General features: G+C 42.8%; 1 protein-coding gene across 1 annotated transcript in view; it reads left to right on the plus strand.

Annotated features, from left to right (window-relative positions):
* Positions 1 to 4,509: 4,509 nt before the first annotated feature.
* TLK1 (tousled like kinase 1) overlaps positions 4,510 to 13,700 on the plus strand; it is a 59,969-nt gene continuing 50,778 nt past the window's right edge. The window contains exons 1-2 of the mRNA XM_042822714.1: positions 4,510 to 5,045; positions 7,506 to 7,563. Of these exons, the coding sequence (XP_042678648.1) occupies positions 5,043 to 5,045; positions 7,506 to 7,563 (61 nt within the window). The 5' untranslated portion in view covers positions 4,510 to 5,042. The remainder of the gene's footprint in view (positions 5,046 to 7,505; positions 7,564 to 13,700) is intronic.

The following is a 13,700-nucleotide window of genomic DNA, read 5'->3' on the forward strand; positions in this document are numbered from 1 at the left end:
TCCACCCACGCTCCGCACACCGCCGTTACTCCGGGTGGCGGCGCGGGGTCGGGTGCCGGGCCCGACGGCGGCGGCGCCGAGCGGAGCCTCCGGCGCCGGGCCAGGGGCTCGGCCCCGCCGCTCCTCGGCGCCTCCTCGTGCCCCCCTCCCGCCGGGCCGCGGCGGTCCGCTCCGGCCGTCCTTCCGCTCGCATCCTCCCCAGGAGCTGTGCCCTCCTCCGGCGGCGGAGTAACGGCGGTGTGCGGAGCGCGGGTGGACGCGGCCGTTGTTTCTGGATGGAAGGAGTCGGGCACTTTTTGCACCGTGGAGGTGGGGTAGGGACAGAGCGGAACCGCGGGGCTCGTCCCTGTCGGGAGGGCCCCCAGGGAGCGGCCGGCCGCGCGGCGGCGGTGACAGGGCGCCTCGCGGCCACCGCCGCGCTATGACTGCAACTTTCTGCTTTCCTCCATCACGCCTCGGATGATAATATTTTCCTCCTCCCTCCTCTGCTCCTCCCCTCTTGTGTTACACCGACAGGCAGAGCGGGGTGTTGTGGGTGTTTGCGGGGAATAGCTGTATGAAGGTTACGAGCAAACAAGTCCCTTCTCTGTTCCGTTCGGGTTATTGTCTGCTTTTCCTCCTTGCATTGAGATGCGCTGCCACAAGATGTAGCAGTTATACAGCTGGAGAGCGGCTCGCGGCTTTCTGCTGGGAGAACTACTTGTGGCGGGGGAGAACTTTTGTGCACGCACACCCGCGTGCTGAACAGTTGTGTAATTTCTCTCCATTTGCCCCACTTTGATCAATTCCGCGTAGCTTGCCTACGGATGTCTGCAAAATGTCGCTAGCCAGGCAGGAAACTTGAGAACTTGAAATAGAAATACCAGCGAGAAGAGCGGTCTTTGTTTTTCAAGTCTTCCTGTGGTTGTTTTTTTTTTTGTTGTTGTTGCCGCTGTTGATAAGCAGTTTGAGGGCTCAGTGACTGGGATTTGCTCTCCCAAAACACAGGAGGTGCTTCTCCATTTTCTGTGCCTGCAGTTGTCAGACTTATATTGCTCCCGTCACTCTGCACGAGCTTCTCCTGGCAGCCTGACACGAAATGCTCTAGAAAATACCTGGAGAGGGATTACAGTATATGTTAAAGATGCTGAGTAAAGTGGCAGGCATTTTGTGCTCCTGCGCTCCTGGAAGCCGACTGGCAGCAGAACGGCCGCCCCCAGCTGAACGTGCAGCTGATTTTAACTTTATTAGGAGTGGGTTTCAGCAGTGTCGCAACACTTGTTATGGATGTGTGCATGTAATATTCATATGGAGTGCCTGTGTGGGGATATTTTGGGATGTATTTCAGATGCTGGGTGCACAAGCCTGAAATGATTGTTGCAGCACAACATACAGATAACGTAAATATATATATTCTCTCTTTTTATATATTTATACATTTATTATTTAAAGAGAACTGGTGTTCCTTAAGCATGTCATCTAGGCATGGAAAAGCAGTTTTGTGATGTTAATTTTTAAAGCGGCGATGATGAGGATGGTGCTTTTTACATCCCTTCTCACGATTCCTGTGGTTGGATTGTTCCAAGTGCCGTAATTTACACTGTGCAGATACGGGGTTTCAGAGCTGTGAAAGCTCAGCTCTGTGTGTGGTGCTGTAACGGGCCTTATTTGTGTAGTGTTCCCACACTGTGATGGCTGCATTGCCTCACTGGGCAGTTCTCTTTGGGAGTCAGTGTGAGATATAGGTGGTGCTTGAATCCCTATTTTTGGCGTAAGCTGGAAGGATGGTAGCAGCGCGCTTTGCTTTGTAAGTGTGTATTTTGAAATGGAGCATTTTGTATGAAAGCAGTAGGCCGTCAAACACTGATAGGTTGGTGTGCTTATAGGCATTGGCTTGTACGTGTGCAGGAACGATGGCAGGTCAAACTAACAAGTTCAAAATAACCTGAAACAAGGTGTATTTAAAGGAGCTTGTGTGCATGCTGGTTCTTGACTGGCGGGCCCAGGCAGCGCTGCCAGACGGTCTGTGTTGGAAGCAGTATATGAGGGTGTGGGCCTTGGCGAGACCAGCACCGTGCTTGAACGCTAGCACCAGTGCTGTGTGTCCAGGTGTGGGCCTGCCATGCTTGTGCTGAGCCTTTGGCCTGGGACTGGCATGTTTCGTTATGTGACACCTGTCCCCTCTCCTCAACTCCTGTCTTCAGCAGGCCGGCTTCCCTGCCAGATATGCAGGGCTTGCGTGGTGCGTTGCAGCGCAGCAGCTCACACAGCCTTACCTGCAATCTGCTGGGACAGCTTGGCAGTGGCCCACGTGGTGCTCACTATGTGAAGGTTCCTGCTACTGGGAGCAGGAACCCCTGGCATCCTCTTTTTGCAAGTCCAAAAAATACTCTCTGAAGCCCTAATATGGAGAAATCAACCAAAATCAACCAAACCAACCTCTGACATATGTAGCTGTCAATCAAAGTTCTTTTGTTTCTCAAATTTTAAATGTAATACTCTGTCAATATTGAAATAGGAAATACAGGGTGAAATTGAAGAAAATAATTTATCTGTTTTGAAATGCGTTACAGGTTTGTAGCAGTGCTTCATGAGGTGTTGTCTTCTCTTACTATTTGACTTGTAGGGGCATCACTGCCCGGCTGAGTAGATGTGAATTTGTGCTTTAGAGCTTTAAAATGAAAATATTGGCATGGACTTAAGTAAAATAGTATCTGTACACTTCTCTTGTATCAGAACTGTCTTGTGTTTCCAATTTCATGTAGTATTGAACTTTCCTTCTATCCTTTGTTTTATATGCCAGTAATTTATGTGTGGTATATTTGGTCAGTCATTTATTCAGGAACCACACAACTTAGGCTGTGAGGAATTTGGGAAAACTGTTAAGTAGTGTTACTGTAAACGCTGTATTTACTGAATCTTGTGCCATAACTCAAGTAACTGCAGTCATGCAGCTTGGCATTTGAAGTTTCTTTACTGTTCACGCGTGGCACTGAAGAGATCACATTGCACAGCTGCAGGGTGCTGGTTTGGAAATGGGAGGCAACCAGGCTATCGCAGAGAGGACAGAGAGGTTTTGGAACACGAATGTGAGTGTCTTAAATATTTCCTCCTTTGAGGTTGGAGGCAGGTCACCAGTCCCTGGCAGCTCAGCATGGTGCTTTGCTGGTTGTTTTTTTGTGTGTGCTATTGGCTTTGCAGACTTTACTAGGTGCAAAACGAAGTGCTAAACGAACTCTGAATCACCAAAATAGGAATGGGAAGGATCACATCTGGAATTTGAACACAAGTTGAAAGGTGATGACGTTGTGTTAAATAAATCCATGACGTTTTTCCAATACCGTTTGAAGATCTATTGTTGTAGTTGTGTACATGCACGTGAAAGCTACCTGGTTGTATTCGGACTTCTAGGTTCTTCTGTGGTTGTTTGCTTCCAGTGTAGCAACTCAACTGTTCTGTTTTCTTTACCAGTAAGTTCTCATTAAGTTGTTTTACTGCAGTTTCTTACAATTTAGGTACAAAGCTTTTGAGAATTTAAAGGACATAACCAGTTTATGTGAGAGCAAAGAATGGGAACACTTTGTATTTGAGGGTGATGGTATATTTTTACTGAGAACGAGCACAGCAATCATAAAAGATTGTTTAGGCTAACTGCAGCAGGTGTTGTGTAAAACTTGGTGTTGTGCCACTTGTGGGCACTGATTCCAGCTTGTGATGTTGCTATCTCTATTGCAGATATTTCTCATAGTGAGCTAATACAGTGCCAAATTCTTATGTGAGATTTTTTTAGTGTGCCCAAGTCAGAAGTGGGGGAAGAATACCTTTCCCACATTAATGTGGACCCTTGTTTGAACCTGAATGTCTGAGAAGTAAGTGTGGTGGAGAACAGAGGAGATTAACGGTTGGGTGATTGTTTTGTTTTATTTCTGTTTTTCCTTGTCTAAAATGGAATTTCGCATTAACTTACTCAATTTTAAAAGGAGAGTGAATCAATATTCTTAAGGACAGGCTGTATTTATTTATTATTACCTCAATTCAAATGACAAGTATGTTCTTTTGTTTTTTTTCTCCTGTCAGCAAGTAAAGTTCTTCAACAAGCTGAAATAAGCTTGTCTCTTTGTAATAACTTTGTTTTGTGGTAGGTATTGATATTACCTTGGATTTTCCTCTAAATGATTACAAAATGTCAGGAAAGACTAGTATATGCATATGTATCATGGTCAAAGTGAGGTCTGTGGAATTTTGCTACCTTGGAGAAAGGAGATTATGAAAATATGGCTGGCTTAAATAACTCTCTGTGCTTTCTGTGTTCTTCATATAAGATGGTGTGTTTTTTTTTTTTTTTTAATACTTGTTCCCAGCCCAGTTCACTTTAGTACTAAGTATCTCACACACTGAAATCTTTACACATACAGGAGTTCAAGCTGAACTTACTTTGTAAACATATACTATTTAGTAGAATATTTCCTGAACTGCAGCTCCACTAAAATCTAAAAGCATATGAGGGAAAAAGAAAACTTCTGTCTTTGTGAACTTTGTGAATTTCTTTTCGTTTGGCTTGGTTTGTTTTAGCTGTAAAAGAGGGAAAGGGAATTTTGGTTTGCTGGGTTGCTCTGAGTGGAAGTTAAAGTTGTAAAGGGGAAGAAAGAGCACCTTTCTATGTTCAGAACGTGAGTGTGGGAGGGCAGTCGCACAGAGCTCCCACTCGTGACTCAGTGTAGCCTTAAACAGAAGCTGGCCTCTGAAATACTCCAGGTGGACTTGAAACTAGAAAATTTCTAATGAAGATGGCAAGGGAGAGGTACTGTGTGCAATGTTTAAGAATTGAATTCTGCTGCAGCAGAGAAGAGCTAATGAGCATCGGAAATTGTTCTGGATCCTACAGTTCCCTACATCTTAATCCAGTCTTTATTGAGATGCTCAATTTGGGATAGGAACTCAGGATCTGCATCCTTCCTAAGCACCCTCTCTCTGCAGGTTTCGTTCTTTCCATTCTTTCCTGAGCACAGCACCAGAAGGTGCCAGCAGGAAGATCCTGGTAACCAGCCGTTCCCAGGGTGGCCATGGTAAGGTGGTGGGAGTGCACGAACTTGTAGGCTTTGACAGAGTTTGCTCAGACTGGCCCCAGCAGAAGGGCTGCAGGACTGGGCTGTTGGACATGCTGGGGGCTGGCACTGAGAGCCATGGGGAAGGTCTGTGCTGGGAGGGGGACTGGAGGTGGCAATTATATCACTGATTTTAATCATGGCTAAAATCAGTGAGCAGGAAATCCTGATTAAATAATTGTTTTTAATTTTGTTTGCGATTGTGCTTAATTATTTTTCCTAAAGAAAAGTTGATTCTAATTGGTCTAATTTTATCGTGCTTCTTACTAGACGGGGGGGATGCATCTATATGCATTTATTTAAGTAATTACTTACAGCTTCGATTCTTTGTGTTTAAGAAACGTAATTCCCGGTGCTTTAGATAATAAAGTTAGCTGGAAGCCAAATAAAATGAATCCTAATTGTGCTAGGTAAGAAGTAATAAATATATCCAAGTGTGTTTTTGCATTTAATCCAGCTCAAACAGAAGCGGAATGTCTGTAGTTTGAGAAATGCGTCAGTTATTTCTGGTCACAGAATGAGTGGCCACTCTTTCTTGCCCCTCACTGAGGAGTGGAAGTGGCCCTTCCTGCCCCGAGCTGTCAGTTGCCACGCAATGCTGGCTACCACTCGCTGTCCTGACCTGCTGGGCAGAAGGTCTGGGGTGCTTCCAGGCTGCGATCGGTTGAGCCCACAGCTCTGGTCCTGTCTGTGTCGTGCTGCTGCCTCACAGTGCCAAGGTTTGAGTTGTCGGAGTGTGGTTGAGTCTGGTAGCTTAGGGATATGGAACTTCACCTCCAGATGTTTTTACTTGAATTTTTACATCATGGGAGGGAAGCAGTTCCCTGGTACCACCACCATTGCTGAGGGGTAACAGCGGGAGCATTAAGAAATGGGCCTTGCCTCACCATATCTGCACTGCTGTAAGTGGGTGAAAACTTAAAGGCCGCTGTGCTTTGCAACGTCCTTATGAACAAAGCACCCCATCCTTCAGGGTTTGGGATGAGGCTAAGAAATTCCAGAACACCTTTTACAGGAAATGAAACCTAACCATAACTGCTTGAAAGTAAAGCTTGAAGTACAAGTACTGGATTCCTTTTCTTTGGATTTCTTATACAGCTATACCTTTAAGAGAAAAGGAAGGAAAATGTGTTTTTTGAGGAATAACAGGAAGTCTTGATGTGTGACATCACATATGCCTAACCTTTTAGGGAGTTGGCCTGCAGCACAAGAAGGTAGTGGGGCTGTTAAAGCAGGCCAAAGGGAGGCCGTGAGGGTAGGGGATGCTTCATCCCTGGTGGTTGTCAAGGCCAGGCTGCATGGGGCCCTGGGCAGCCTTCCAACCGAAGCCGTTCTGTGACACTTACTTAGCTTTATGTCAGTATGCTGAGATCAAAGCATATAGATGCTTGAAGCACAGTGTCCTGCTGCTGTGGCTTCTGGTGGTGTGAGTTGTTTTTTTTTTTTTTAATTTTATTTTTATAAGAAAAATTCTGAACAATATGTGTAAGAGTAACAAACTGGAAAATGATGAATATAAATGTCTTTTCTGAAAGAATATATTTTAGATCATGGTCCTGAACTTCATTCAGTGAGTTTGCCCAGGATGTTAGCTGGTTTTAACAGAGGCATTTCCCAATTCTTTCACCACTCAATGAGATCTTGGTTTTAGGGAAACCAACTCAGATGATGTTACAAGTAGAATTTCTACTGCATCTTTCTTTCCTTCTTTCTGAGACTTGTCAGGCAATGCAATGCATAACTGTTTGTTAAATATGGGTGTTTTTTTTCTGGTTAATACTGCATTCTCATTGGTTCCATGCTTTTGTCCTACATTTTGCAGCTGTCTTTCAGCCAATATTGGTTTCTTGTTTGTTTGTTTTTTGTAGTTATTCCCTAATATCCTCTTTTTAGGTCCTTGGGTCCTCAGAGAGATCAGTCTTTATTTCTTAACTTATTTCTAGTAAGGGTGGTGGGAGAGGGCATGTCCTTTAATAAGCCATTATGTTCATTATATAAAGAAGCATTTGAAAACAAAATCTCCATGTTATTAATAATACGCTCTTCATTAGTTAAAAAAAACGACAAAAACAACAACAAAAACTCATAGCTACTATCGTTGGTATGTAGAGAGAATTTTAAAAATGTTCATTTGTTTAGAAAGGACTGTGATTTTTGGTCTTTATTAGCAAATTCTCCTAGTCTACACAGTAGTGCTCAGTTGTATTAAAAGTTGTATTAAAAGATGTTCTACAAGTTCTGAAATTTCTCAAAGTAAAAAGCCTCTGTGTTATTTTTCATGATGTTCTTCTAACCTTTCTTTTGCCTTTGTTTTCTGTTTATCTGAAGAGGAATGGCAAGTAATCCTGTGTTTGCTGTGCTTTGAACTACAATATATAGCTTGTTAGAAAATAATCTTGCTTCATCTTTGTTCACATATAGTATTTAGAAGATTCTGTGCTCAACTTTCTGTACTGTCCAATGAAGAAGCATGTTTCAGGTAACTTTCTTTACATTCATTGTTGTGCATGTTGCATTATGATCTCCGTTCTTTAGGATAACTTTATATTCAAAAAATCATGTCAAAATACTACATTAATATAATGAGATTCATTGCTTATGTATAACACCTTGTTTTCTGTAATGACTGATCTATTTAAGATCATCCTCAATGACTATAAACTCTTCTGGTAATGCAGTCCCTTCTGTGCTTTGGTCACTGAGAATTAATTGAATAAGAAAACTTAAAAATTCCAAGTTTATCTTTGGTGTGTGAAAGAGTTCTGACTTACAAATGAAAAAATTCATTGGATACATAGTGGTGTAAAATGTGTTTAAATCAATTGGAAATCCACTAATGCATTTGTCACACAACACTGTTGTTACTAGCTCACTCTTCTCATTCTTTAACTTTATAGCTGATGCACACTGATCTTCTAGCCATATACTTTTTTTTTTTTTTTTTTTTTTACCAGCTTGTTCTTAGACAAAGAATGTAAATTTTTCTGTCCTCAGTTTTACTCATTTGTATGTTTTTTTGTTCTTTGTAATTTTTTTTTTTTTTTTTTTAAACAAGCTTCAAACTTCAGCCTTATGTAAAAAATAAACTCAGGAAAGAGTGGGAGAAGTTCAGCATGATGAAATACCAGCTCAGCTTTTTTCATGTGTGTAGTTTAAAAAAAAAAAAAGTCTACATAGCAAAACATGTTGAGAGTGTCAAAGCAGTGCTCTTTAAGCTGAAATGGCTGCTTTTGATAGCCCAAAAACTCAGCAAAAAGTTAGTCTTCTAAGTATTATCACTAGGTGTTCTGGTCTACATGCTGTCACATCCCGAGTGTCCAAGTGGTTAATATTAACAAACAGTCAGTTTTATATATTGTGTAAGGACACACTTGCTTTTTTGCATATACAAAGTGTGTGTGAAGTCTTGATGAGCTGTTTGGTCATTAGGAGTACAACTGTTAGTAGGATTTGCCATTCCCCGTATCACTCTCTTAGACGTGAAGCTTACACAAAAAATGTGGTTGTGTTACAGTAAAATGTTCTAAAGTCTTATTATGTACTTCTTCAAAACCTGTTTCGTAGTTTCAGATATATCCTGTTGATGAATATTGCAGATAATACAAAATATGGTTGCTAGGTTTGTAATGCTGATTTTCCCATACCTTGAGTTCCAGCTTTTTCTATTGCTCTTTGCTTTCAAACAGAGGAATGGAAACGCGTCAAGTTCACAAAAAGGCATAATTTGGTTGTGTATTGCATCAGTATTTTTTTTGTATTTTTCTCCCATTCAGTATCTTTGCAACATATAACTTAATTTGGATACGAAGTACTGAAGCCATGATGGCTAAACAGTTTCCAGTAAATGACCTTAATAGTGATTTTTTAAAAAATTTATTTATTTTTACTCTTCATGTGGTGTGATTGAAAGCTGACCTGATTTGTTCTCCTGGCTAAATCTCTCAGAGTGTTGTTTTCTGAGCCCTTGCCTTGTTCGGCTTTTCTAGAGGAGTGCAAACAACAGCCACTGCTCCCTGCCCTTGTCTGACACCACCGTACTGGCATTCTCCTTAAATCTTCCTTCTTCATTCTTTATTAAAAAAAAAGAAAAGAAGGTGTAAGCTTTGTTGTTGCTGTTGATCTCGCACCTTTGCATTCCTTGCTTTGTAAGGGACGTGGCTGTGGGGCAGCAGTGCCAGTTGCTGTGTGGGCTCCCCTTCTCGCTCCCGGGGCAGGCTGTGCACTTACTTTCTCAGCCATGTGCCCAGGGCTGCCTTCCCACCACAGGTTCCCCTTCTGACTGGTGCCTGTCCACAGGCATGACCTCCCTTGCCATCCTGCTTCTCTGCTTCCTCTCTGCATCTCTTAACTTCATTTTTCCTCTTCCTGCTCACAGCCCCTCGCTCAGCCTTTGCCTGCCCCATTACTGGGTGGCTGAGGAGTGGCTGCTGCCCACAGTTGGTTTGCTGAGGGAATGCTGCCTTTGGAGTGGGGAAGGGGTGGCATTGCCATGCCCAGTGTTGGGCCATGACCCGCATGAGGGTACACTGCTGCGAGGCTGTGCTGCCAGTTTCTCTGCACCCTGACAGCAAGCAAAAGATGGAATCCAGTGTTAGGATTATATAGAGGTCGAACTGAAGGTTTGTTTTTTTGTCAAAAACAGATTTTATTGGTATTTCAGTCTTTAGTAATGGGAATTCCTCAGTTTTTTTAGACTTCAGGTTAAGGCAGGTCATTGCAGTTGCTGTTTGTTACGTCCACTGAGTCACTGAATCTGTTTTGTTGCAGCCAAAAATGCAATAAAATAGCTATCTGTCAAAAACAAAACATTTATGGTATGAGTTGTCTCATTTGATAAATAATCGTCAGCATGATGAATAATGTTAGCTTTCAGTACTCAGGAAAATATTTTGTTATGTGAAAGTAAGAAATGAAAGCAGTGAATTAGTGACTCAGGTAACTAGATGAATACATATTGTGACTAACTATTAAGAATTTAAGTTCATTTCACAGGAGATTTAAGTGGACTTTTTTGAAATTGTGCTGAAACCTACATAGTATGTAGTATATAGTCATTTATGTCAGATGTCCCACCACATATGTAGAAATTTGCCTGTGTGTGGGTTTGTTGTGTGCATGCCCTGTGCGTAGGCAAGCAGCATTCCATGCCCAGCCCCACTGCTGGGACTGCCACTCACTTGTGTGCCTTTCTCCTTGTGAACTGCACCTGGCAGAATGTTCTCATTCCTGAATGTGTTTTGATTGAGTTACTTTTGCTAGATCTTGCATTTCAGTTGTCTTTTTGCTCTGAGGTAGCTTGCTAAAGCAGCACACATAGGCGAGGGGCACCCCCGGGTGCCTACCTGCACCTCTGCCCACTTGCACAGCCTCTGGGCTTGCTTGGGATGGAGAGTGAACCTGGCAAGGCTCGGGGGCCCCTCTCCAAGCCCACTGCAGATTTAGGACTATGTATGGTTTGCTTTTTAAAAACATCCTCTGTGCATTTAACTTGGTGCTTAGCTATTCCCAAAGTCAGGATCGTGGAACCAATAAGGTTAGCCATATGCTGGGCAGAAGGCATCCAAATTTGCCATCAGGAGTAAATGGTTGACACTTAGTGGTTGATCACTATCAAGCCATTTGTAAGCATAAGGCTCTGTGAAACTCGCTTCTGCCATACAAGGAGTTCCATGGTCCTCCCTTACTTGTTGCCTGAACTCTGGGAAGGAAAACTCTTCCTTTGTCTCTTGTTTGGGAATGAGAGCTTGGGTCACAGTTGTTACTGAAGTGATGGCAGTGGTTCACAGGAGCCACTGTGACAACATTATCCCTTAAAATAACTGTTGTTAGTTCTGCGGTGCTCCAGATACCATGCAGCTGTGTTTCCAGGTCTTTCTACAATATAGGTGTTAATTGCACATGTTTTTACTGATAGATATTGAACATATCTATGTACACATATGTATATATTTGTATATCATTTGCAGTGCCTAAGATATTGGGCTGCTGTTTTCTTATTCCTGGTTGCTTTGAACTGTAATGATTTTACAAAACCTAATCCAGGTAATCGCAGGCTTTGTCCATTCTTTGTTCAGGGAGCAGGATGGACTGTCTTCAGGAAAGGAAAAGAATGAGAGTCTGTTTTATTCTAAAACTTAAATGAATGAAAGTGATAGTATAGCAGAAATAAAGTTGGTTTAAAATTAGGCAGTGAGTACTGGATAGGAGAAACAGCTGTAATGCAGATTTCTTTAATGATGATGCTGAGCAAGTCTAAAGCCAGATTTTTGGTGGATGATTACTTATGATATTTCTTTGTGAACTGGATGAGTGCTGAATAAAAAATTAAAATGTATTTTTTCCTTTTGATTTTTCACCTACTCATCTGTGATTTCATAGAAGTCTTACTTTTCTTCCTATCTGTAGAGAGGGAGAATGCTGCATAGGAAAATGTAAGTGTAGTCAGTGCTATATCAGGTGTGTGTGTGTAACTGATTTACTTGGAGCTGCGTTCTGAGGCAGTGCTTCCTAAAAGGAGCTCTGGGGAAGTGCCTCAGGCGGCAGAGCTTGTATTTTATCAGCTGGAGGCTGCTGGTTGGATAGCCGCTCAGGAGGAGCAGATGTCGTTGCCTGATTCTTCGAGCACCATCTAGCCTCCAGACAGGGTGCCTACAAGAGACAAGCGATCAGTCACGCAATTAGCGTGGCCCTACTCAGCACAGGGACGGGATCATGGCTGCACGCGCTGCCCGGTGTCGTGCTGTTCTCTCGGCGAGCTTCTGAAAACTCTGAGTGTAAATTTTGTTTCTGTTTCTGGTGTTTTACATGCTGTGTGCGCTGGGTGGTTATTTTGAGAAGGAAAAATAAATAGGCAGTGTTAATGATGTTTTGAGGTCAGTACCTTTTTACTTAAAATGGTGTAGCTGGAAAGCCAAAATGGTTGATGAGCTTTGAGGTTACAGAGATGAGTTGACTGTCTCCCTTCAGTCTTAGAGGTGTGATTATGTATAAATATATATCTATTTTTTGTAGATGTGATGTGAAATTGTAGTCTCTTCTATTAGTATAAATGGATTGAAGTTGCAGCTGATCACCGTGTTAGGAAAGAAAGGAAAGGAATAGATTGCTAACAGTGCGAAAGACTCAAGGCTTCCTTTTCATTTCTCCTGATCAGCATGTTGCTCGCCGTGCGGCACAGCTGGGCTGTAGCAGTGCAGGCTGGGCCTGTGTGCTGCAGGGGCACCTGGGTGCTGCGAGCTGCAGTTACCCCCACCCCGCAGAGCTGGGCGTCTGCTCCCGAGAGGCCTGGGAGATCAGACAGGCAGGGGCGGCGGTGGGAGCTGCGGAAGTAAGGCGATTAGGAAGTTGGGGGAATTAACAACTGCAGTGTGCTCTTACTGCTGCAGGTATGGCTTTCAGATACCAAATGACTGGCATTGTCACTGAGGAAAATAAGCTGCATTTTTTCATGAAGTTGTTTTGTTTTTTTTTTACTCTATAGATAACTTCTGGACAAATCTATTTGGGAAAAAAGGTATACAACTTGTTTGTTCCTTCATGGTTTACTTTTTCCAAGTGAGAGAAGCAGAAAAACCCGGTGGGTGGGAGGCACTGCTCTCCTTCCTGCTTCTTTGGTAGGTGACCTCTGCTTTTAACTTCCTATTCACTCTTTCCTTAGATAGCAGAAGCTGCTGTTTGTTTTTGATATGTACAAAAGGCCTGTGCCATTTTAAATTCTTGCAGAACAGCCATTTCGTGGGCTCAGGCGTATAGGGCTCCTGGTTTGTTTCCTTGTAAGTGAGTGCAGCAAATGAAATTGGCCATACTTTCTGGTGTTTCTTTAGGTGGATGTTTCTTCTTTGTGATTGCTCTGGGCTCTTAGTGCTTTTCAGCACAGAAGTAGAGAGGGATGGAAAGGGGAGCTTTTGTAAGGGTGTGATGCACTTTTTTAGAGTATTACAAAACTCGTGTTACCCTGTGACCTGTTAGTCAGTGTTGCCAAGAAGTGACCCATAAACTTCAGGCATGCTTCTCCCTACTTGCTGCCTGTTTCCCAGAGGGGACAGGGAGCAAGTGTTCTTGCAGTGAATAAAGCTGAAAAGGGCAAATTCTGCTTCTCTCTTTCTGTCTGCATGCCTTTTATAGAGCTGTCTGGAAGCAGCAGTAATTGCTGCAGATTCCTCTGCAGAGATGAAAAGGGTAGAGATAGGCAGGCAGCGTGTCACCTGCATGTGTTTGGCCTAGGCATTGTTATTTTTTCTCTCGTCTGACATCATGTTGTGTTGAAGGCAGATGTGTGCTACCTAGGAATACAGTCTTCTAGTGTTTCTGTCACAGGTGTCTTACTGTAACTTCGGCCAAGACCTTTGTTGCTTTCTGTAAAATGCAAATAGGCTTTCCCTTTTTGAGGAACTGTGTGCATAAACTTAGTTTATATATCATATATTTGTTTACTGACATACTATACAATGCAATGCAGTAACACTGCTTTATTCTTCCGGGCACTAAGTGGACCTTTTTATTTCTACTTGATTCATTACACATGTCTAGAATACCTAAAAACAAGCAAATGAAAAAACTCAAGCACCACAAACCTCAAGTAGCACTGTCAGAGTCTTTCTATTAACTTGATAGAAT

The sequence above is a fragment of the Centrocercus urophasianus genome, unplaced genomic scaffold (assembly GCF_019232065.1).
Source record: "Centrocercus urophasianus isolate 14NV4802_14NV808 unplaced genomic scaffold, USGS_Curo_1.0 seq_20, whole genome shotgun sequence".
NCBI lineage: Eukaryota > Metazoa > Chordata > Aves > Galliformes > Phasianidae > Centrocercus > Centrocercus urophasianus.